Source organism: Protobothrops mucrosquamatus, unplaced genomic scaffold (genome assembly GCF_001527695.2).
Source record: "Protobothrops mucrosquamatus isolate PMUCROS unplaced genomic scaffold, P.Mucros_1.0 scaffold1737, whole genome shotgun sequence".
In the NCBI taxonomy this organism is placed as follows: domain Eukaryota; kingdom Metazoa; phylum Chordata; class Lepidosauria; order Squamata; family Viperidae; genus Protobothrops; species Protobothrops mucrosquamatus.
The window spans coordinates 49,942-73,129 of record NW_015387883.1 but is presented as its reverse complement, the minus strand read 5'-3'; the positions used below and the strand labels follow the sequence as shown (position 1 = coordinate 73,129).

The 23,188-nt window shown below is 50.0% G+C and overlaps 1 protein-coding gene across 1 annotated transcript; it reads left to right on the top strand.

The window, feature by feature from the left end:
- The first annotated feature begins 148 nt into the window (after positions 1–148).
- SART1 (spliceosome associated factor 1, recruiter of U4/U6.U5 tri-snRNP) lies at positions 149–21,546 on the top strand. The gene is made up of 21 exons (XM_029285467.1): positions 149–506; positions 4,608–4,665; positions 6,179–6,234; positions 7,292–7,418; positions 7,976–8,081; positions 9,741–9,818; positions 10,888–10,987; positions 11,128–11,273; positions 11,990–12,196; positions 12,404–12,522; positions 13,044–13,116; positions 13,156–13,201; positions 14,651–14,781; positions 15,015–15,185; positions 16,173–16,283; positions 16,643–16,730; positions 16,909–16,999; positions 17,849–17,984; positions 18,549–18,638; positions 20,579–20,700; positions 21,308–21,546. Exons 1-21 carry the CDS (start codon positions 149–151, stop codon positions 21,324–21,326), a joined length of 2,433 nt encoding a protein of 810 aa, XP_029141300.1. The 3' UTR covers positions 21,327–21,546.
- The last annotated feature ends 1,642 nt before the right edge of the window (positions 21,547–23,188 follow it).

The following is a 23,188-nucleotide window of genomic DNA, read 5'->3' as shown; positions in this document are numbered from 1 at the left end:
GGGAACCCATTGTTAAGAGACCAAGGCCGCCGGCGGACGGTTTTCCGCAAGGACCGGAAGTACAACTCTGGCCCCGGAAGTGGACCGCCGGCAAAGAGGAAGCGTCGTTCTGCGGGGCCTCCGCTGTGGGAACCGCCATTTTCTCGCGATGGGCTCCTCCAAGCGGCACCGCGACCGCAGCGAGGCCTCCGAGGACTCCGCGCCGCCCGCGGCCTCATCCTCCTCTGCCGCCGGCGCCGCCTCCTCCTCGTCCCGCCACCGCGAGCACAAGAAGCACAAGCACCGCGGCGGCGGCGGCAGCGAGCGGCGGAGCAAGCGCAGCCGAAGCCGGGGCGAACGGAGCGGGCGGCGGGGCGGCGGCGGCGGCGGGGATGAGGCCTCCTCCACCCCCACCCCCACCACCCGGGGCAGCCGCAGCAGCGCCACCGCCGGGCAGGACGGCGAGACGGGGCGCCGGAGCCAGAGGGAGAAGCGGGACGACGGGCACGAGGGCGCCCAGGGCGCAGGTGCGGAGGGGGCCGGGGCGCCTGGGCGGCCTACCTCGCAGGGGGGGCCGGGAGTCGGTCGTCCTCGACTTACGATCACAATTGAGCCCCAAACTTTGATTGTTAAACGAGACAGTTGCTTTGCCGCATTTTACAACCTTTCTGGTCACACTTGTTAAGTGAATCACTGCAGTTGTTCAGTTAATAACAGGGTGGCTAAGTGAATCTGGCTTCCCCTTTGACTTTGCTGGTCAGCAGGTCGCCAAAGGGGATCGAGTGATCTTGGGACACTGTGACCCTCATAAATATGAACCGGTTGCCAAGCAACTGAATTTTGATCACATGACCATGAAGGTTGCAAGTAGGAGGACTGATTGTAAGTCGCTGGTTTTAGTGCCGTTGCAATTTTGAATGGCTGCTAAACAAATGGTGGTAAGTTGAGGATTACCTGCATCTGAGTCAACAACAGCCAAAATTGAGCCCCAAATTTGTTGCTAATCTAGACAGTTACATGAATTTTGCTCCGTTTTACGACCTTTCTGACTGCAGTTGTCAAGTGAATCATTGGAGTTAAGTTGATAATACAGTTGTTAAGTGAATCTGGTTTCCTCATTGACTTTTCTGTTAGAAGGTCGCAAAAGGGGATCACGTGACCCTGGGGACACTGCAGCTGTCATAAATATGAGTCAGCTGCCAGACATCTGAATTTTGGTCACCTGACCATGTAGATGCTGCAATGGTCATAACTGTGAAAAACAGTCAAGTCATTTCTTTCAATGCCATTGCAACTTCGAATATCATTAAATGAATTATTGTAAGTCAAGGACCACCTACATTTTGCTATCCAAATAGCTTCTGTGTCGCCCTGCTCAGCCCTGCTTTGTCTAAGGGGACAATCAGAATTGTCACCTGCTATATGTGATTTATTAGATTTAGAGCCCTCTTCTGTTAGCCAAGGGTGTGCCCTATGAAGCACTCTCTACAGCAATTTTCCTCACCTTCAGCAACCTTAAAATGATGGACTTCAACTCCCAGAATTCCCCAGCTAACCTTGCTTCTTTGGGAGTGCGACCACTTATCTGCCCTCCCCTGATTTCAAAGCTATGAGAATGACCTTTTTTCTTGCATTTGCTCTTTGTGGGGTTTTTTTTGGGGGGAAAGCAAAAGGATTTGGCTGAGAATCAGTGATGAATGGATTAGGTGAGAAAAGTGGCTGATGGAAGAAAGATTTTGGGGTGGCCCTATGGCAGGAATTCTGGGAGCTGAACTCCACAAGTCTTAAAGTTGCCAAATTTTGGGACCCCTACCTTTAGGCATAATTAGGAACTGTAATTGCAAGAAAATTGCTTGATGTTTTTCTGGTCAAGTATACTTGTTAGTTTTTGTATGTTGATTTGGCTGCTCTCCAGTTGTGCTAACACATGAATGAGTTGGCTGAATGAATTGGGGAAGAGCGTTCTCGTGCATATGAGGCATGTAGAAAGCTTTTACTGTACTTGTAAGTGAAAGTGCTTCAGATGTAACTCTTAGTTGGACCAACAGGCCATTCTCAGGATCTCTCATTTGGACTATTATAATGTGCTCTACCTGGGGCTGCCCTTGAAGAGTATCTGGAAGCTTCAGTCGGCTCAAAACGCAGCATCCTGCACAGTTTTGTGTGAGTCCAAATTTGCACATTTGTCACTTCTTTGGAGGAAGCTCTATTGGTTGCCAGTTTTCTTCTGGGTACAATTCAAGGTGCTGATTATCAGTTTTAAAGCCCTACATAGCCTGGCCATTTGACAAACCACCTGTACACTGGCTGGCCCACCTGCGCCTGAAGGCAGGATGTGTTGAGGGTCCCATCTATTAACACATCTGATAGGACAAGAAAAAGGGTCTTCTCTGCAGTGGCCCATCACTCCCCCAGAGATAAGATGGTCCCCATCTTGTTACTTTTCACAAAAGCCCCAAAGACAGGGCTCTGTCAGCAGCTTTCTAACACATACACACACACACACCTGGTTGATACAGAACTGGTCAACTGACTTGTTTGATTGTGTATGTTGCCACTATGGGATGGAAGAGGCAGGTGAGTTTGGAGTGTGTGTTAATTGTGGCATTTTATTGCTGTACATTGCTTGGAGTCATTGTGCATGAGTTGGGTGGCCATATAAATTGGTTTAGTAAATAAATCACCATTGATCATCGTGGGGTGTACAGGTAATCCTTGACTTACAACAGTTCATTTAGTGACTATTCAAAGTTACAACAGCATTGAAAAAAGTGAGTTATGACCATTTTTCACACTTACAGCCATTGCAGCATCTCCATGGTCAGGTGATCTGAATTAAAATGCTTGGCAACTGGCTTGCATTTAAGATGGTTGCAGGGTCCCTGGGTCCCATGATTCCCTTTTGCGACCTTCTGACAAGCAAAGTTAATGGGGAAGCCAGACTCACTTAACAGTTGCAGTCATTCACTTAACAACTGTGGCAAGAAAGGCCATAAAATTCATGCCACATGCTTAATCTTAAACTTGGGTTAACCCTACAGCATCATTGCCTTCACATAATACGCAATGCCTGAATCGCATAACATAGTGTCCAGCACTGGCTGAGTTCCCACAACATATTGAGTTACAAGTTTTCCAGACTGATTTATTTGTGCACGTGCTCATTCCTAGCAGAGCCGTCTTTCTCCAACTACTTGGAGAAAGTAGTTGGAGAAAAAGTCTCACTTTTTCAGAGAAGCAGCTGTTGGGAGTCTCGTCTCAGGGACGGCTTCATAATGCCTTGGTATATAAAGAGGTTCATGAATTATTGACCGGGCAAAGGGGATGCATTTTGGATGCCAAAGGGGGCTCTCCCTCCCCTCCTTTCCCCAGGAAATTCACACGGACTCCCTTCTGGCTTAAGACAGGCAGCATCAGGATTTGCTCCCATTTTCCAGAGAGTTCCTGTACTTTGGATGAGCCGGATTAATTTGAAGGTTAACGTGAATTGAGCTACAGGTAGTTCTCAACTTACAATAGTTTGTTTAGTGATTGTTCAAAGCTATCACGGCAATGAAAAAAGTGACTTATGACTGTCTTTCACACTTACAACCGTTGCTGTATCTCCATGGCCATGTGATCAGGAATTTGGATGCTTGGCAACTGGCATGCACTTATGACAGTTGCAGTATCCTGGGGTCAATTGATCCCCTTTTGCCACCTTCTCTGACAAGCAAAGTGAATGAGAAAGCCAGATTCACTTAATAACCATGTTACTAACTTTACAGCTGCAGTAGTTCACTTAACAACTGTCATAAAATGCGAAAAAACTCACTTAGCAACAGTCTTACTTAGCAACAGAAATTTTGGGGTCAGTTGTGGTAGTAAGTCAAGGACTGCCTGCGCTTGTCTCTGTTGTATACTATATTAAACTTTTTTTTTTGCATTAAAAATGATGGTGGCAAATATTTATCTTCCCCCATGAGCCAAACCCCATAATAGGAAACTGCTTTTAAGTCATATGATGGTGAGACTGTGCTCAAAGGAAGTATGTCACTAAGGGTGGGCCAACTATAGCCCCTTTATGACTTGTGGACTTCAACTCCCAGAATTCCTGAGCCAGCCATGTTCGTGGGTTGTGAAGCCCCTCCTCTCCCAGTTGTGGGAAGGAGTTGTTTTCATCACTGAGTTTGCCTTTGTCAGCTTAAAGCATTTGATGCTGGGAAAATTCCATCTTAGACTGCAAGATCTAAATTGACAGCAAAAGTGGATTTGAGAGAATCAGTGTGTGCAATCAAACCGTGGTGTGCTGGATCTAGTAATGAATTAATTAAACTGTTTAAGAGATTGCTGGAGAGGGAATATTCCGAGCCTTTAAAATTGGATATTCAAATTGCATTGTAATTTCTCAGGTACGATGCCTGTTTCAGTATGAGTTCCTTCGTGGATGTATTCAAGTTGCCAACTATGCAAGCATTTTGTTTTTCTCTTCAGACTAGATAATTCTCAAAACATCCCATCCATTGTCCCAAAAGAGCTGAAATCTGACTGTTTTGGATATCAAGTTGTGCAAAAACCATTAGATCGTTCCCAACTCATAATGTTTACTCAGTGTTACTAATTCCCTCCCTGTTTTCATTCCCAAACAGCTGCTAGCTCAAAGTCTTCCTCTGGAGGAGACGCTTCGCTCAGCATCGAAGAGACAAAGTGAGTGAATTAAATTCATTGGGAAATTGGGATTCCACCCAGGTGTGGATCACTGAAATCCCTCTTGCAGCTAATCCTGTGCAGAGCTGCAAAGGCTGCAGGGATCAGGTAGCAAATTCGCAGGTGGCTTCAGGAATGGATTGGCCTGGGGTTCAGTGGGTGGTGATGGGAAGAGAAGAGGGGAGCAGAGGTCGTTGTCTGCACTTGGGAAAAGCAGCTGCAGCGAAGCAAAAATGCTTCCCACTTCCAAGCTCAAACCTTTTTCTAAAAGGCGGCAAGAATGGTCTTGGATTTTCCCACAGAAATCTGTTAATTTAAAAAAAGGCTGACTAGCTCCTTGAGATCTCTAACAGTGTGCTAGAGGGATTCTGTTCCAATAGAAGAGTGTAGCTCAAGGTTAATCTGTGGGGTCCTTGTTGTTCTCTGAGCTTGGTGGTTTTCTTGCAGACATTTCTTGACCCAGGTAGATACTATCAGTGCTAAAAGGGAGTGGGGTTTGTAGAGAGGAGGAGGAGGACTGTGGGGTGCTTGGTGTTCTCTGAGCTTGGTGGTTTCCTTGCAGATGTTTCATGACCCAAATAGGGAACATCATCAGTGCTAGAAGGGAGGGAGGTTTTAGGACAGGAGGAGGACTATGGGGTCCTTGGTGCTCTCTGAACTTGATTTTTTTCTTGCAGACGTTTCATGACCCAACTCGGGAACATCATCAGTGCTAGAAGGGAGGGAGTTTGCTCTCTGATTATATACAAGTATTGGTGAGAGCGTTCTTGGTGGTTGCTTGATTAGGCTGTTGTTCACTGTTTATCTGAGTTGGTAGTTCCTTGATTGGGGTACCCTGTCCAGTTCTGGTCACCATGATATAAAAAACATGCTGAGACCTAGAAGGTGTTCTCAGAAGAGCAACAAAGATGATAAAGGGTCTAGAGACTAAATTGTATGGTGAATGATTGAGGGAGCTAGAGGAGGATTGGAGCAACATGATAGCACTCTTCCAGTATTGGAGGGGCTTTCATAGAGTAGAGGGGCTTGACTTATTCTCCAAAGCACCTGAAGGCAGGACAAGAAGCAATGAATGGAATATCATCAGAGGGAGATCCAGCCTGGAAATGAAGAGAAATTTCCTGACAGAACAATTAACTGGTGGAACTGCTTCCCTCCAGAAGCTGTGGGTGCTCCATCACTGGAGGTTTTCAAGAATGGATTGGACAACCATTGGACTGGGATGGTATAAGTCTCATGCTTTGAGCAGGGGGTTGGACTAGAAGACCTCTGAGGTCCCTTCCAGCACTAGGATACTATGTTCTACTGTTTGCTGTTTGATTTTCAGAGACGAAACAACCCCCCCCCCCGCTGTCCCAGCACTGATGGTGTTACCTAGTTGTGTAACGTTTGCAAAAAAAAATCACCAAGCTCAAAGAGCATCCAGGACCCCACAGAGATTCTGTTGTCTGGTTCAACAATGGGTGCACAAGATCACATGCATTTTGTTGTTGTTGTTTTTCTCTCTCAATAGTAAACTTCGAGCAAAACTAGGGTTGAAGCCTCTGGAGATCAACACAGTCAAAAAGGGTAGGTTGGCCCGCTGTCTTCTGTCCTTCGCCATGGAGCCTTAGGTTCTTTTCTTCTTCAGACAAACTGTGTTATTTCATCTAACCCAAGATGGAGCGTCACTGATTTATTATTGTGTGATAGGAAAAGTGTTTCTTTAAAGCTTGTAGGATATCATGAGATATTTTCTCTGCTTTTTCAGCAGCTATTTATAATGTTTTCTCCCTAAACCGGCAACGGTTTTGGGTCTGGGCTGGACCACTTCATCCTGCTTACCAACAATTGCTTTCCTTGTAAAATGAATCGGTGGCTTCTAGAATTGCCAACGTTCTCCTTTTTAACGTTCACCCGCTTTAAAGTGAAAGGGCAAGGAAGAAAACGAGGGCACCGGGGTTCGGCTCTCGGCAGAAGATTGGAGTTCTCAGTGTCCAGTTTTCTGTTAAATGCACACCTCACCTCTTGGCCCTGTGGCGCAGGAGTCAAGCTGAGTTCACAAAGCAACTGAGCCAAAACTGGCTTCCTTGTCTGGGAGAGGGAGCAAAGGCCCCGTAAAGTGTCGGCAGAGACGGCTGCTACAAAAACAGACTTTGGTTGGCTTATTTTGCCCTCTAGCCTACCTGGAAGCCGTGGCTTTCCGCTTAGGTCAGTGGTGGCGAACCTATGGCACAGGTGCCAGAGGCGGCACTCAGAGCCCTCTCTGTGGACACGCATGCCGTCGCCCCAGTCCTAGGCCTTCAGCTGGGTTTTATAAAATCTTTTCCCTTTAGGCCTCTGCCACCGTGTAAAAAAAAAAAAGGTTCAATCAATCAGTCAATTTCAACTTCTCGCGGGGAAAAAAAAGATCTTGCAGTCTGCTGTTACCCCCGCAGCCACACCCACCCAATGGGCCACACCCACCTGGCACCCGACGATGCATAAGTGGGTTTTGGGTTGCAGTTTGGGCACTGGGTCTCTAAAAGGTTCACCATCACTGGCTTAGGTGTTTGCGACTCGTGGACAAGACTGAGTTTAGGTCCCGTTAGTGCTCATCTGAGCTGGTCTACAACAGAGCAAAGTGTTGGTATCTCTCCCCCTGCAGAGACCGGCAGCAAGGAGGACCCGGTGGCTGCGGAGGTCATCAACCCCATCACCCTCAGGCAGCGCGAGGACATCCGGGAGAAGCTAGCGGCTGCCAAGGAGAAGCGGCTTTTAAACCAGAAACTAGGGTAGCCTTTCGACTGTTTCTGTCCTCACTGTGGGACTGTTTGAAAACTGCTTCTAAATTACAGGCGGTCCTCAGCTTACGGCCACAATTGAGCACACAATTTATGTTGCTAAGTGAGACTTTTAAGTGGGTGGTGCCTGTTTTACGACCTTTCTTGCCCCCAGTTCTTAAAGTGAATCCCTGCCATTGTGAAGTTAGTGACACGGTTGTTAAGTGAATTGGGCGTCCCCCCCTTGGCTTTGCTGGTCAGAAGGTCACAAAGGGGGATCACGTGGGACACGGCAACTGTCATAAATACGAGTCGGCTGCCAAGTGTTTTGATCACGTGACCGTGGAGATGCTACAACAGTCATAAGTGGAAAAAACTGCCATAAGTCACTTTTTTTTCAGGGCGTTGAACATTGAACGGTCATTAAACAAACTGTTGTAAGCCAAGGACTGCCTGCGTTGGGCTGACTATACATGTGTTCTTTTTTATACTGACCTGTTTGCCCTGAATTCCATCTCGGTCCCAGGGGCAGAGCGTTCCGTAAGGGGCTTGCGTTGTTGTGTCTTTAGGAAAGTCAAGTCCCTCGGTGAAGATGACCCCTGGCTGGACGACACGGCTGCCTGGATTGAGAGAAGCCGGAAGCTGCAGTTGGAGAAAGAGATGGCGGAGAAGAGGGTCAGTGTCGGTGGGCTTTTCAGTCACTGGAGGGTCTCAAGGAAAGATGAGGCCTCCTGCCTTGAGCAGAGGGTTGACTAGATTCTGTGTTCTGTGGCAGAGGGCAACAACCTTTGTCTGCAGACCAGAGGAAAACGGAGGGGAAGCATTTTACATGTGTGCACGCGCGCACATGCGCACGGGGCCGCGAGCACACGCGTGCCGCAAATGGAGCAGGGCTAGCCCTGCCCTGTTCTTGCGTGGCGCCGTGCCTTGTTTCTGCGTGGCGCGGTGGCTGTTTCTGTGCCTTGCAGCACAGCGGTGCCCCGTTTTTGTGCCCCGCGGTGTGGCGGCCTGTTTTTGTGCTCTGTAGTGACAGCGCTTGCACAAGTGAGGGGGTGTGTGTGCACATGCACGCACACTGGCCAGCCTGTCCCATGGCCCGGTGGCCAGGAGGCCACGGCCCACTACCGGGCTGCAGCCCACAGATTGGGGACCCCTGTTCTATGGCAGAGATCTGCAACGTTGGCAACTTTAAAATGTGTGGGCTACAAGGAATTCTGGGAGTCTACATGTCTTAAAGTTGTCAAAGCTGGAGAGCCCTGTTCTCTAGTGTCTGGCATCAGTCTTGGAGTTGCCGGTCCCTGAGCTGAGGGATTCGCGTCCTCCAGGAGTGTCCCTTTTTGCCATTCCTGAGGCACCTGGTGGTCACCCTTTCGATGGGGTGAGGAGCCCAGAAGGGGTCGGCTGTCTGCCCCACGGCCAAGAATTTCCTTATCTGCAGGTAGTCCTCGACTTACAACTGAGCCCAATATTTCCGCCGCTGAGCAAGACAGTTGTCCAGTGAGTTTTGCCCCACTTTACAACCTTTCTTGCCACCGCTGTTAAGTGGATCAGTGCAGTTAAGTGACTAACACGGTCGTTAAGTGAATCTGGCTTCCCCATTGACTTTGCTTGTCAGAAGGTCGCAAAAGGGGATCAGATGACACCCCCGGGACACTGCGACCGTCATAAGTACAGGCCAGTTGCCGGTCTGAATTTGGATCACATGACTAGGGGGACGCTGTGACAGTCGTAAACAGTCATAGGATCACTTTGTTCGGTGCCCTTGTAACTTTGAATGGTCACCAAATGAACCGTTGTAAGTTCGAGGACTGCCTGTATTGCATTTCCCCAAATTAAACGCCCGCTGGCAGTCCTTGACTTGCAACTATTCAATTAGCTACCATTTTGAAGTTATGACGATGCTGAAAAAAGTGATTTATGAGCAGTCCTCACACTTAACGACTGTTGCAGCATCCCAGTGGCCATGTGGTCAAACTCCCGAGACTTGGCAGCTACCTGGATTTATGATGGTTGCAGCATCCCGGTGTCACCTGGTCGCCAGTTATGAACCTCCCAGCCAGCTTCTGACCAGCAAAGTCCATGGGGGAAGCCACTTTCCTTAGCGACTGCATGATTCATTTAACGACTGGCACGATTCACTTAATGATTGTGGCCCAAAAAAGGGGGATAAGATTGGGTGCGCTCAGGTGATGACTCACTTGACCACAGGGATCGGCGACAGGTGTCCTAACTGTGGTCATAAGTCGAGGACTCTCTGTGCCACCTGTCCCAGAGTGCTGGGAGTAGCCCCTCCCCATCGCTCGGGTTGTGCCTCTACCTTCCTTCCTCAAACAGGCCAAGCTCTTGGAGGAGATGGACCAGGAGTTCGGCATCAGCAGCCTCGTGGAGGAGGAATTTGGGCAGCAGAAGAAGGTGAGGAGGGGGGGCGAGCCCCGCCAGATGCCCTCAGCAGCCCCTTTCCTAGTGGTGCCCCCAGAAGGAGAGGGAGCCTCTCGGCAGGGCCGCCGCGCAGGGCCCCTGTTTTGCTGACTGCAGGTGGTTCCCACTTAACAGATGCTCACTGAGCGACTGTTCAAACTTACGATGGGCCCCCTCCCCCAGAAAAGTTACTTACAACCCTTCCTCAAAGTTACAGCTGCCAGACACACACACACACGGCCCCTGTGGTGTGCAGGATCGTATTTGGGGTACTTGGCGATTGGCTCACATCTCATGGTCATGTGACTACAATTTGTGTCCTTGTGGCTTACAACGTGATTCACTTAATGACCAGGGTGACACGTAAAATCAAGTCAGGTGATGCGCTTAGCGACCATGATGAAATCCAGATGCTGAATTTTGGTCGTGAAGAGAGGACTCCCTGTATCGCTTGCCTTCACCTCTGCGAAAGAAATGCCTTCAAGGGTTTCCTGGTTCTTGCTGTCCGCCAGGGACCCCAGGGACAACGGAAGGGCGGCCTGAGCCACTTCAGATGTGCTTTAAATAGGAGGCCTCAGAATGGCGTCTACAGTCCCCTGTTAGGCATGGAGAACCCCTCACAGGGTTGTGGTGGTGGGCAAAATAGGAAGGAACATTGGATATGTTTGCTACCTGGAGTCATTTGTAAAGATAATTAAGGTGGGACACAAGACACAAAGACAGTTTCCCCCCCCATGCCATCACTGTCTTATTCCTAAGGATATTTACCACATGTAGTAGGGCTGTATTGCTATTATCCTTCTCGTCTTTCTTTTGTTCTTTGCACGTACACCGAGAGCTTATGCGCCGGAGACAAATTCCTTGTGCGTCCAGTCACACTGGGCCAACAAAGACTTCATTTAGCAAACATAAATAAAAAATGCATCCTTGCTGCTGAAGGACGCATCTTTTGAGGGCCCCTTGATTTACAACGGCCGTTTCTAGCCTTCCCAAAGCTGGGAGTTTCCCTCCACGCCGTCCCTGCCTTTTCTGAGGCCTGTTTCCACTCTCTGGCTCCCAGCAGGTGGGCTACAGTGCCCCGGATCTGAAAGGTCTCACCGTGGAGCACACCATCGACTCCTTCCAGGAAGGAGAGACTGTCATCCTGACCCTCAAAGACAAAGGTAGGCGCTGAAGAGGTGCCCCCTTCCCCCACTCCAGAGCTGGCCCTGCAGGCGTGGCAGCTAGTTTTGGGTGCCAGTCCCTGTGGAGGAGCAGCAGCCCCCCATAGCTCTCCTCCAGCTGACCACTGGCATTCCTTTAGGCGTCTTGGAGGAGGAGGGTGGCGATGTGCTGGTGAACGTCAACATGGTGGACAAGGAGAAGGCCAAGAAGAACGTGGAGCTGCGCAAGAAGAAGCCGGAATACAAACCTTACGAAGAAGAGGAGAGCGTGGACGACATGGTGATTGTAAGTCTCTCTCGGTCCTCTTCCTGGGGTCCCCAGCAGCTTCAACACATTTGCCGGTGTAGATCAGTGTTTCTCAACCTTGATCACTTTTAAGATGTGTGGGCTTCAACTCCCAGAATTCCCCAGACAGAAAGAGAGAGAGAGAGAGAGAGTCTTCCCTAAGGCGGATGCCACAGCAGAGAAGGCACACCTTCTTGCCATCCGCCAAATAGCAATAGCCATATCCCTTAGACTTATATCCCGCTTCACAGTGCTCTACAGCCCTCTCTGAGCAGTTTACAGAGTCAGCCTATTTGCCCTTCCCAACCATCTGGGTCCTCATTTTACCCACCTCGGAAGGAGGGAAAACTGAGTCAGCCTTGAGCCGGTCAGGATCGAACTGCTGGCAGCGGGCAGTGAGTTAGCCTGCTGCAACCCTGCCTTCTAACCACTGTGCCACCAGGGCTCAAATGTAAGTCCCTCACAGAGGGAGCCCACAGCAAGCCCTGTCTGCCAGATCTAATGGGACGGACGGACAGACATTCATTGTTGCGTATAACACGGGTTGTTTAATTTTGGGTTTGCAAATTGTGGTGTCTGGCTGGATCGGCTGCGTGAGTCCAGCCAAGCCGCCTTTTTGCAGCCAGGTGGTTGGGGCGAAAAGGCCGAGCCCGGCTGGTTGCCTTGAGTTCCCCCCCCATCCCCCCCATCCCGTGACCCTCACTTTCTGCCCCCAGCTCAAGCACAAGGGCGTCCTCTCCAAGTACGACGAAGAGATCGAAGGGGAGAAGAAGAAGTCCTTCCAGCTGGACGCGGTGGGGATGGCGGATGGCTCCCGGGAACGGGAGCTGCAGAGCATCCGGGACAGCCTGCAGACTCGGGCCCAGTCGCTGGACCTGCCCAGCCTCCACCTGGCCTCGGAGTACTACACCCCAGAAGAGATGGTAGGGTGGGTGAGACCCCCGTGCTGGGGGAGGCAAACCCCAGAGGATGACGGTCGCAGGAAAAGCCCTGGGGTGGAGGGGGGGAAGGGGTCCAGGCTGCCTGGGTTTCCTACCTTGGAGGGGCTGGGAGGCGGCAGTGGGCTCAGCCAAAGGACCCTCCTGCCGGACTCTTAGCCCGCCTTTCCCCCCCTCCCCTCCGGCCTGCAGACCACTTTCAAGAAGACGAAGCGACGGGTGAAGAAGATACGCAAGAAGGAGAAGCCGGTGAAGGCCAACGAGTTGCTGCTCCTTGCCGTTGAGAGCAGCGAGCGGGATTTCGGGTCCAGGTCAGGGTCAGCCACATGGCTGCCTGGGGGCGAGGGGGGGGTAGAGGAACAGCCTCAGGGTCTGCTGCTTTGAAATCCCACCCCCTGGCTGTGCTGGACTCCCCATCCTGTGACTTGACCCATGTTCGAGTTTGCACAATCGGACTACAAGATAATCTCATCTCCGCTAAACAGGTCGAACTCAGGGCAGTTGCCGAATCCTTCATGGCCCAGTGAAATCTGTGTGAACACCGCCCCTGTGCGGCTGTCTTCCCACCCCCACCCCTGCGGTTGTGTTTCTTCGGACCAGAAAGCTGGCAGAGGAGGACAGTTGTATCTCCGTGCCATTCTCTCCCTCATGCCCACAAGGATGCACGATCCCAGGAGCTGTGTTCACACAGACTCCTGAGCAAGTGTGGGTCGCAGTTAAGGTGTTAGGGCCTTAACCCAGGTCAGCCCCGTCTTGATCCCGAGAGGGAAGCTTCTTTAGATGGACCCTCCCCTTCTTGTCAGGCCTGATCCACTTTGTCCTGCCTCCCTAGGACCCGGGGCCGAGGTAAACGGCGGGCCTCTGTGAAAGAGGAAGAAGAGGAGGAAGAAGAGGAGGGATCCCCGGTCACCAGGAGAAATGGCGCAGGAGAGCAGCTGATCCAGTCAGATGACATCCGGGTAGAAAAAATGGAGATCAGCAGTGAGGATGGTGAGGATCGCTGGATCACTGAAATTAAAACACTTGGGGAACTAAGATGGCACCTGGAGTGGATGGATGTATTAAATCTGGATGTAAGAGCCGCGGTGGCACAGTGGTTAGAATGCAGTATTGCAAGCTGACTCTGCCCACTGCCAGCAGTTCGATTATGGCCGGCTGAAAGTCGACTCAGCCTTCCATCCTTCTGAGGTCGGTAAAGTGAGGACCCAGATCATTGGGGACAAGAGGCTGACTTTGTAAACCGCTTAAGAGAGGGCTGTAAAGCACTGTGAAGCGGTATATAAGTCTAAGGACTATTGCGATGATGATGATGATGATGATGATGATGATGATTGATGTGGGTGGGAAGGAAGGAGGGACTGAGCAGTTTCCTGTTTTCAGTAGAAGACAATCTCTGTAGCTCAGAGTTAAAATGTGGTTGAACCTTGATGCCTCCGGAGGTCGCTTGTCTTTGTGCAGATGTTTCATTATCCAACTAGGTAACATCATCAGACCAGAAATATCCCCAACTAGATAAGCAGGGATTAGAACTAGACAAACAGGCAGAAAACAGTACCCTGAACAAGGAACCACCAAGGAGAAAACTCCCCCACCCCCAACACTGGCAGGGCAAGCTACTATATAGATATAGATATAGATATATAGATATGCAGAGAGTTTTTCAGACAGACGGTCTGATTAATTACACCTTTGGCATTTTGACTGCTATACTGCAGTTCTACTTTTTTAATAATCTCTTTTGCCTTGCAGCCCCCCAACTAGGGGCGTTAAGCAGGCTCAAGTCGCTACTGCGATACATTACAAATTCAGATTTCTTTTTGCTGACAAGATGCTAGGCAGTTGCATTAACCACCAAGCCAGGTGGTTGCAAGGCAAAAGAGATTATAAAAAAGGTAGAACTGCAGTATAGCAGTCAAAATGCCAAGGTGTAAATTAATCAGACCGTCTGTCTGAAAAACGCTCTGCATATACTCCCTTGACTCGGCTGACAAAGAGGGGAGGAGAGCCTGTGGCTTGGTGGTTAATACAGCTGCCTAGCATGTAAACTGCCCAGGTTCGAATCCCATAAAGGGTGTGGCTAGCTGAAGAGGACAAATGAGTCCGAAACAGCTATACTAGTCTCCCACTTAAATCTTTAACTCTTGTCAGCAAAAAGAAATCTGTGTGTGTGTGGGTGGGGGGGGACAAACTCAACACTCACACTGATGGTGTTACCTAGTTGGGCAAGGCAACGTCTGCAAGAAAACAGCCAAGTTCAGAGAGCACCAGGGACCCCCACCGTTTCCTCCCTGGCAGCCAGCGTTGGGCACTGCTGGTGTTTAAGCCAACGAGGGTCCTGGGTCAGGCCTGGACTCAAAGGGGGGACCCTCTAGGGCTGAAGAGGGGAGCGTGGAGCTCCAAGAGCTGCTCAAACCGGACCGTCTTCCCCTGTGTGGCCAGAGGACGCCAGGCCAGGCCCGGACTCTCCGCCTGTCCTGGAGGAAGACGAGGCCGAGATGGAGCTGCAGAAGCAGCTGGAGAAGGGGCGGAAGCTGAGGCAGATCCAGCAGTTGAAGGACAGCGGTGAAAAGGTGAGGGTGTTGCAAGGAAGGGCAGAGGCCTGGCCCCAGGTGGGGCAGGCGCTGGTGCCTTTGCAACGTGAAGTGGGGCAGAATGGAGCGGCTGTCCCCTCCCACCGGCCCCCAGCCCCTCTCTCAACATTTCAACCTGACCCCCAAGGGTTGGTGGGGCCTGTCGGTTAAGCAAGGTCAGCCTTGTTTGACCCCCTGGGGCTGACCTCTCCCACCCCTCCTGGCCTTCCCAGGTGGTGGAGATCGTGCGGAGCCTGGGGCGCAGCCGGAGCCAGGAGGACGATGCTGAGCTGGAGAAGAAGGGGGCCATCGTCTTCAACGCCACCTCTGAATTCTGCCGCACGCTGGGGGAGATCCCCACCTACGGGCTGGCTGGCAACCGGGAGGAGCAGGAGGAACTCCTGGTAAGACGTTCTGGGGCGGGGGGCCAGTTGAGAGGGCAGGGTTGAGGGATACATTTTTGAGAGGAGTGGCATTAGTCACACTCACCCACACTGCGGTCACCTCCCGTCTAGACTACTGCAATGCGCTGTACGTGGGGCTGCCCTCGGAAAGGATCTGGAAGCTCCAGTTGGTTCAGCATGCATTTCCCTGCACAGTTTTGTGCAAGTCTGTGTTTACACACGTGTCACCTCTCTGCTGATTTGCTTCCGGGTCCAGCTCAAGCTGCTGGTTGTCACGTGATTCCGTCTCCTTTAGTCAGATGGGCGGCTGTTTAAATTTGATTTGCAGCCGTTGCGGCATCCCCCACGGTCACATGATCAGAATTTGGGTGCTTGGCAACCGGCATGTGTTCAAGACAGTTGCAGCATCCCGGGGGGTGTGTGTGTGTCTTATGATCTCTCTTTGCATCCTGACTTCATTTCACAACTTAACAATGGAGGCTAATGGGGATCATAAAATCGGACAAGATTCACTTAATAACTAAATTTGGAAATTCTGGTCCCAATTGTGGTTGTACGTTGAGGACCATCTGTACCTCCAAAAAGAGGACGGCCGAGTCAGAGTCCCTCTGTGAGGGAGACTGGAGATTTCTAAATTTGATAAATAAAAATAAAGACTCGACGGGGGATGTGTGTGTGTCTTGCTTTAAGGGCATGATTTGAGACTCCTAGCCTTTTATCTTACAGCAGGGTTTCTCAACCTTGACCACTTGACGATGGGTCGACTTCAACTCCCGTGCTGGCTGGGGAATTCTGGGAGTTGAAGTCCACCCATCTTAAAGCTGCTGAGGTTGAGAAACATTGAGCTAGCTTTCCAAGATTTGGGGTATCTGCCTCTTTAGAAGAACAGGGGTTTTCTTGCGCGGCCAGTCAGGGTCCTCCTCACATCCAGACAATCCTTCCTCATGTCTCCCTTCTTCCCCCCCTTCCCTCCCCCCCATCTCTCAGGACTTTGAACGTGACGACGAGAGGTCAGCCACCGGCGGCTCTGACTCAGATGGCGAGGAGAACATTGGCTGGAGCACGGTCAACCTGGATGAGGAGAAGAACCAGCAGGATGTACGTAGGACTTGGGGGTCTGAAAGGCTGGCTGGGATGCTGGGAGTTGAAGTGCGCTTGTCTTCAAGTTGTCACAATGAGAAACACTGCGCTAGATTATACATCACTGTTTCTCAGTCTCAGCCACTTGAAGATGGGTAAACTTCAGCTCCCAGAATTCTCTGCTGCCTGGGGAACTCTGGGAGTTGAAGTCCACCCCTCTTCAAGTAGCCGAGTTTGAGAAATGCTGCTCTGGATGCGTGGCTTCCACTCTCAGAATCCTCAACCACGGTCCAGCCAGCCAAGGAAACCTGGAGGTTGATGTTGGCTTGTTTGAAGGGCTGTACCGCTGATCAAACCTGTCTTCCTCTGGTATGCAGTTCTTCACCTCATCCACCACCATCCTGGATGAGGAACCCATCGTCAACCGGGGCCTGGCCGCTGCCTTGATGCTGTGCCAGAACAAAGGTAAGCAGAGAGCTGATCGCTGCCCACCCTCAGCAGGACGGTGCCCTGGGTTCAGACCAGGAGGGGCCCTTCCTTGTGCAGCCTTGCCTAGAGCTGCAGATGCCTTTTCTTGGTTACTGTGTGGCTGGAGGGTGGGTTACAGGCTGCCTCCCCTTCCCCTGGGTCTGTCTTTCTCCAGGCTTGCTGGAGACCACGGTGCAGAAGGTGGCACGGGTGAAGGCGCCAAACAAGTCGCTGCCCTCGGCCGTTTATTGCATTGAGGACAAGATGTGAGTGGGCCAGGAGGGAGACGGTCTCCCCGGCACCCTTTTATTACTTCATTCATTCATTCATTCCTTTCATATTCATATTATTTCGTTATTCATTTATTATTTCATGCAGTATTATTATTTATCTCCTTTATTATTTTCTACTTCTCCCTTTTATTGGCTATACACTTTAGTATTATTCTATTCTGTTGTTGTTCGCAAGCACACTGAGCGCTTCTCTACCAGAGACAAATTCCTTTGTGTGCCTAACCACACTTGGCCAAGTAACTAAATCAGAAGTCAGGTTTAGAGAGCAGAGATGGTCCTCACTGGATCAGGAGAAGCCTTGATACAGCCGGTCCTCCCCTTACCACAGCAGTGAGTAAAGGGACTCACAACTGGTCCTCATACTCACACTGGATGCAGCATCTCCACAGCCTCCCATGAGGAGTTTAGATGATTGGCAACCAGCATGTATTTAGCATGGTTGCAGCATCCCGGGATATGCGTGTGTTCGTGTGTGTGTGTGTGTCACATGACCACCTTTTGTGACCTTCCCGGCCGGCTTCTGACAAGCAGTCAATGGGGGAAGCCAGATTCATTTAACAACTGCAGTGACTCGCTTCACAACATGGGAAACAAAGTTGTAAAATCAGGTGTGGCTCATCTAACCTCCTTGGTTAGCAACAGAAAGTTTCTTCCCAATTGTTGTCGTAAGTCGAGGACGCCCTGTATTGTGTTATAGAAATGAAAGGTGTATCTGAGGAGGGAGGGGGTGTGTGGGATCGAGCACCTGCTCCGCCCTTTGCCTTGGCTAAGCCAATGGGGTTGCCAGGGAAGCTGAGACGGCTGCCTGTCGTCCCGCCCCAGGGCCATCGATGACAAGTACAGCCGGCGGGAGGAATATCGGGGATTCACTCAGGACTTCAAGGAAAAAGACGGCTACAAACCAGACGTGAAGATAGAATACGTGGACGAGACGGGGCGCAAGCTCACCCCCAAGGAGGTACTGGGAACCCCCACTCCCACCCCCAGTGCCCCCTTCCTCCCAGGGCAGAACTGCTGCTGCTAATCCTGCTATTTTTATTATTATTATTATTCCAAATGAGTCCACTCTTACTGTAAGAATCAGATGTTTAAGACTTCATGGATACCTCTTTCAAAGATCAAAATGGATTGGAGCCGTCTGTCTGTTTGTCTCTTTATTATTTGATTTTTATTCTGCCTTTGTTACTTCACAACTAATGCAAGGCGGCAGACATACCTAATGCTGCTTCCTCCTCCTATTTTCCATACAAAATCAACCCAGTTGGCTTTCATGCCTAAGGCAGGACTAGAACTCAGGTCTCCTGGTGACTGGCCCAAAGTCACTCAGCTGTCTTTCAGGCCTAAGGCAGGACTAGAACTCACCGTCTTCTGGTTTCTAGCCTTTGCCCTTAGACCAAATTCACGTCACTATGTAGAGCACAAGCCCTAGCCGGCCCTGGCCTCCTTCCTTTGCCTCAGTGCCCACCCTGTGGAGAAGGGGGGGGGTCTGTCTGCCTTTTAACCGGGGCTCTTGGTGTCGCAGGCCTTCCGCCAGCTGTCTCACCGCTTCCACGGCAAGGGCTCTGGGAAGATGAAGACCGAACGGCGCATGAAGAAACTGGACGAGGAGGCGGTGAGTGGTGGGGAGGAAGGGGCAGGGGAGGTCCCCGGGCGTGGAAGCCAGAGTTTTCGTTGAGAGGCCGGTCTTGTCCATCCCTTCATCCAGGCAGGCCCTCCAGTTGACGATGGCTTTGAACAGAGAAGCGCTCTCAGCTTCAAACATTCAGATTAAGAGAGACCATTAAGCTAAGCACTAAAAAAGCCGTAAGCGTCAGCAGCCCCTGGGTCTGGAGGTCCTCAGCCGTCCTCCGGGTCACGGTTGTCTCCAAGATGTTTTTCAAAAAGCAACTGGACTTCCTTATTTTTTTTCCTTGAACAGAAAAAGCTTCTTGCATGAGAAGCGAAACATTTTCAAGCAAAAGAAAAAAAATAATAAGGAAGTCCAGTTGCTCTTTGAGAAGCCACTTTGAGCCATCCGGAGCAGAAGAACCCTTAGCTCCCAAGGGAAGCACCGTCCCACGGCAGAGGGAGCAGTCCTGATTTTGTGGCCACCTTTTTAAGGGCTTTCTCAAAACCAGGGGAAAGGGTTAGGGTGCACAGAGCTGGCGGTGCCAGAGAGGGCAGCTCCCCCCCACCCAAGAGAGAGGAGCAGCAGTGAGCTAATCAGATAAAAAACTGACAAACGCCTTGGGTCATTTTTTTAGAGATATTTCCCTTCGCAGACTCCACAGTCTCCCTTCAACCTCGTCATGTATTTGAAAAGTTCCTTAAAAAAAAACTTCAGGGAGATATTCCGAGAGGGACTTGCCTTGAAAGTAGCCCAGGCTGAACTGGGTGGTACAGCCAAATATCAGCACCACCCTGGAAATGTTTTATGGCTTGTTGTGTTGTGTCATAGAGAGGTTATGTCACTTACAGCCTTTCTGTTCAAAGTTACAGTGATACTGAAAAACGTGACTTAACGACCATTTTTCACACTTAAAACTATTGCAGCATCCCCGTGTGATCACGTGATCAGAATTCAGATGCTTGGCAACTGGCTCATATTTATAGTGGTTGCATAGGGTCCCGGGGTCATGTGATCCCGTTGTGACCTTCTGACAAGCAAAATTATTGCGGAAGCCAGATTCACTTAACAACCGTGTGATTAACTTAACGGCTGCAGTAATTCATGTAAGAACCGTGCAAGAAAAGTTGTAAAAACAGGGCAAAACTCACTTAACAACTGTCTTGCTTAGCAACAGAAATTTTGGGCTCAGTTGTGGTCGTAAGCCGAGGACTACCTGTAATATGATATGATAATTTTTAGATCATAAACTGCTTAATGCAATTTGCCAGATTTCCCTTTGGGAGTCCTGGGTCACGGATTTTAGTTGCGCTCTGTCAAGTTAGCCCCCGAGATCCCTGGGCTGAAACGTTTTTGCCCTACAATGCAACCTTTTGTCCAACTAAAGGTTACAGACACAAAAACTGTAATAAGATATTAAAGAGCATTGTTTCTCAACCCTGGCAATTTTAAGTTATATGGCCTTTCAGGTCCCAGATTGCTGGGCATTGAAGTCCACAGATTTTAAAGCATGGGGGCTTGGGAATTCTGGGAGTTGAAGTCCACAGTTTAAAGGTTGAGAAAAGGTGGTGCAAAGAGCAGCAAGTCCACCCCTGAGGAGTTTGGGCCTTGGTCTGGAAGGAGACCGTTGCAAAACAGTTTCCCTCATTCTCACACCTTCCTGTGTCACATGCTGTAGTCCAAGGGTCCCCAACCCCTGGTCCGTGGACCGGCATCAGGCCACGGCATGCCAGCAACCGGGCCACGCAAAACAAGCGAAGCCCCATCCGTGGGATGCAGGCAGCATGCAAAACCACATCCTTCCGATCCGGGGGAAAACCTTTCTCCGTGGAACCGGTCCCTGGTGCCCCAAAGGTTGGGGGCCGCTGCTGTAGTCAACCCCAGCCGCGAGGGGAAAGCAGGGCGCAGAGAATATTGGCTCCAGCGCTGCTACTCCTGTTTTCCAGCTCTTGAAGAAGATGAGCTCCAGTGACACCCCACTGGGCACGGTGGCTTTGCTCCAGGAGAAGCAGAAAGCTCAGAAGACGCCGTACATCGTGCTCAGCGGTAGCGGGAAGAGCATGAATGCGTAAGGATGTCGGGGGGGCACGCCTGGTGGGGGGCTGATTTTGACAGCTGGGTACCAGCCCGAGATGCGATGGTCTTCTCTGAAGTCAAATCCCCAGAATGGCTTGCTTGGCTGTCCTCTACCGTTCCTTCCTGCGTTCGCTTTCGTTGGGGAGTGGAGCGAAGAATTATGGGGAAAAGGCAATGCCGGCTGGTGTCTATTCCTCCCTTAATTTGGATAAGCCCCCCCCCCTGCAGGAAAAGGAATTTGAGGGACATCTATTTGCATCTGAAATCTCGTCTAGTCATTCCTCTTAACTTGGCATCTCAAGAGGATGAATGTGCTCCCCATTGGTTGGTCCAAGACCCCAGATGTGGTTGCAGCATCCCTGGAGGGCACCAACTTCAGGATGGTGTTCTAAACCAGAGGTTTCCAATCTTAGCAACTTTACAACTCCCAGAATCCCCCAGCCAGCATGGAGTTGAAGTCACCAGCCTTAAACATTGCGAAGATTGGACACCGCTAGTTAGGACATCTGAGGAGGACTCAACCAAAAGACTTTTCCCAGTTGGGTGGGCAGAGAGGACTTTCCTGCGCGTCTTTCCCTAATTCTGTTCTCTCTCTCCAGAAACACCATCACCAAGTGAAGCACCGGCTTCCTGTTGTCGGTGGGAACGCTTTGGACACAGTTGTGCTTGCGGGATGTGCAAGGATTGTCTCCATCTGTCGCTTCCGGTGGGCGTCTCGTCCACCTAACCCTGCGCTCACCGCTCTTCTGTGTACATAGTTGTGGGGCTGAGTTTTTAAGCAACTTTTTATATCCCTGTGTGAAACCAAATCGCTGTAATAAAAATAGCTGAGACCTCATTGTTGAAGCCTTTCTGCATTCAGCGGTGGAATGTTTTTGAAGTTTTGGGGTGCGGGAGAGAATACATTGAATGGACTTTTCCTACGAGGTTAAAGAAGGGAAACTGCAGCTTTTCTTCAGCCTGGCTTCCAGTGGCTGTTTGGTTGGAGGGATCAGTTACCCAATTCCATGGCTGGGCTCAGTGAATAAACTGATTCCCCTAACTGTGAGTTAGCATTATGCAAACACATCCAATCGTGTTTCAAAGATGCGTCATTCCACATTAAATGGATTTATAGATAGTAGAGTATGGGAATGTGGGGTCCTCGGTGCTCTCCGAGCTTGGTAGTTTTCTTGCAGACGTTTCATTACCCAATTAGGTAACACCATCAGTGCTAGGAATGGATAATGAAACTTCTGCAGGAAAAAGTTCACAGAGCACCAAGGAGCCCCCAGTTCAGCCCTGAGCTATAAATCTTCTCTTCTAATATTATAAGGAATTCTAGTGCTAGAAATGTCAGGAAAATTATTCTACTGTTCAGAAACACTTGGAGAAAAAAGGGTGAAACAAACCACGGCTGCCATTTGTAACTTTTTATAGCTGGGTCCTCGTGTCTGTTCATCAAGCTACAGGTACCACAATAGCAAGCCAGAATTTTTGTTGCTAAGCAAGGCAGTGAAGTGAGAGGCACCTGAATTTATATCTTTTTTTTTTGCCACAGATGAGTGAATCCCTCTTGTTCTTAAGGAATCACGTGGTTGTTAAGCGGATCCAGCTTTCTTTGCTTGTCAGAAGCTGGTTGGGAAGGTTGCAAATGCGGGTCACGTGACTCCATTGTTAAATGCCTGCCTGCCAAGCGCCTGCAACAGTTGTAAGTGCAAGGGTCAGTCGTAAGTCACTTTTTTCAGTGCTGTTGTAACTTTGAGCAGTCACTAAATGAATGCTTAAGGCAAGGAACTTTTACTGGTGGTCCTTGACTTACAGCAGTTCATTTAGTGATCAAAAGTCACAATGAAACTAAAAAAAGTGACTTATGACCAGTTTTCACAAGACCGTTGCAGCGTCCCCAGGGTCACGTGATCAATATTCAGCCCCTTGGCAACTGACTCACATTTATGATGGTTGCAGCATCCCCGGGGTCATTTTGTGACTTTTGCGACCTTCTGACAAGCAAACTCTGTGGGGAAGCCAGATTCACTTAACAACCGTGTTACTAATTTAAGAATTGCAATGATTCACTTAACAAATGTGGCGAGAAAAAAATCATAAAATGGGGCAAAACTCACTTAGCAAATTTCTCATTTAGCAACATAAATTTTGGGCCCAATTGGGGTCGTACGTTGAGGACTGCCTGTTCTTTCATTTTCCAATTTATTTATTTTTAAATAGAAAACGTATTCATGCAGCTCAATGATGCCAGGATTGAAGTGCGTAATCCCAGGACTAACCAAAGCGACGGCATTTCCCCTTTTGTAAACTGGGGAGATTTCATGTCTGTTCCCACAAAACGGCTGAATAAAGTCACAGATTCACCACTTGCTGCATTTGGAGGACGCTTTTATTAAACAAAGGCAAGAGAAACGGAGCGAATTAAGAGTAGAGGCCAGGTGCCCACAGAGGGAAGCCAATGCGCTGAACGAGGAACAGCTTCCTCCTTAATC

Excerpts from the sequence above, each read along its gene's own strand:
- SART1 (XM_029285467.1), top strand. The coding sequence starts at position 149 with ATGGGCTCCTCCAAGCGGCACCGCGACCGCAGCGAGGCCTCCGAGGAC. Across the intron at positions 4,666-6,178 it reads CTCAGCATCGAAGAGACAAA|TAAACTTCGAGCAAAACTAG; the intron begins GTGAGTGAATTA and ends CTCTCTCAATAG. Across the intron at positions 6,235-7,291 it reads GATCAACACAGTCAAAAAGG|AGACCGGCAGCAAGGAGGAC; the intron begins GTAGGTTGGCCC and ends CTCCCCCTGCAG.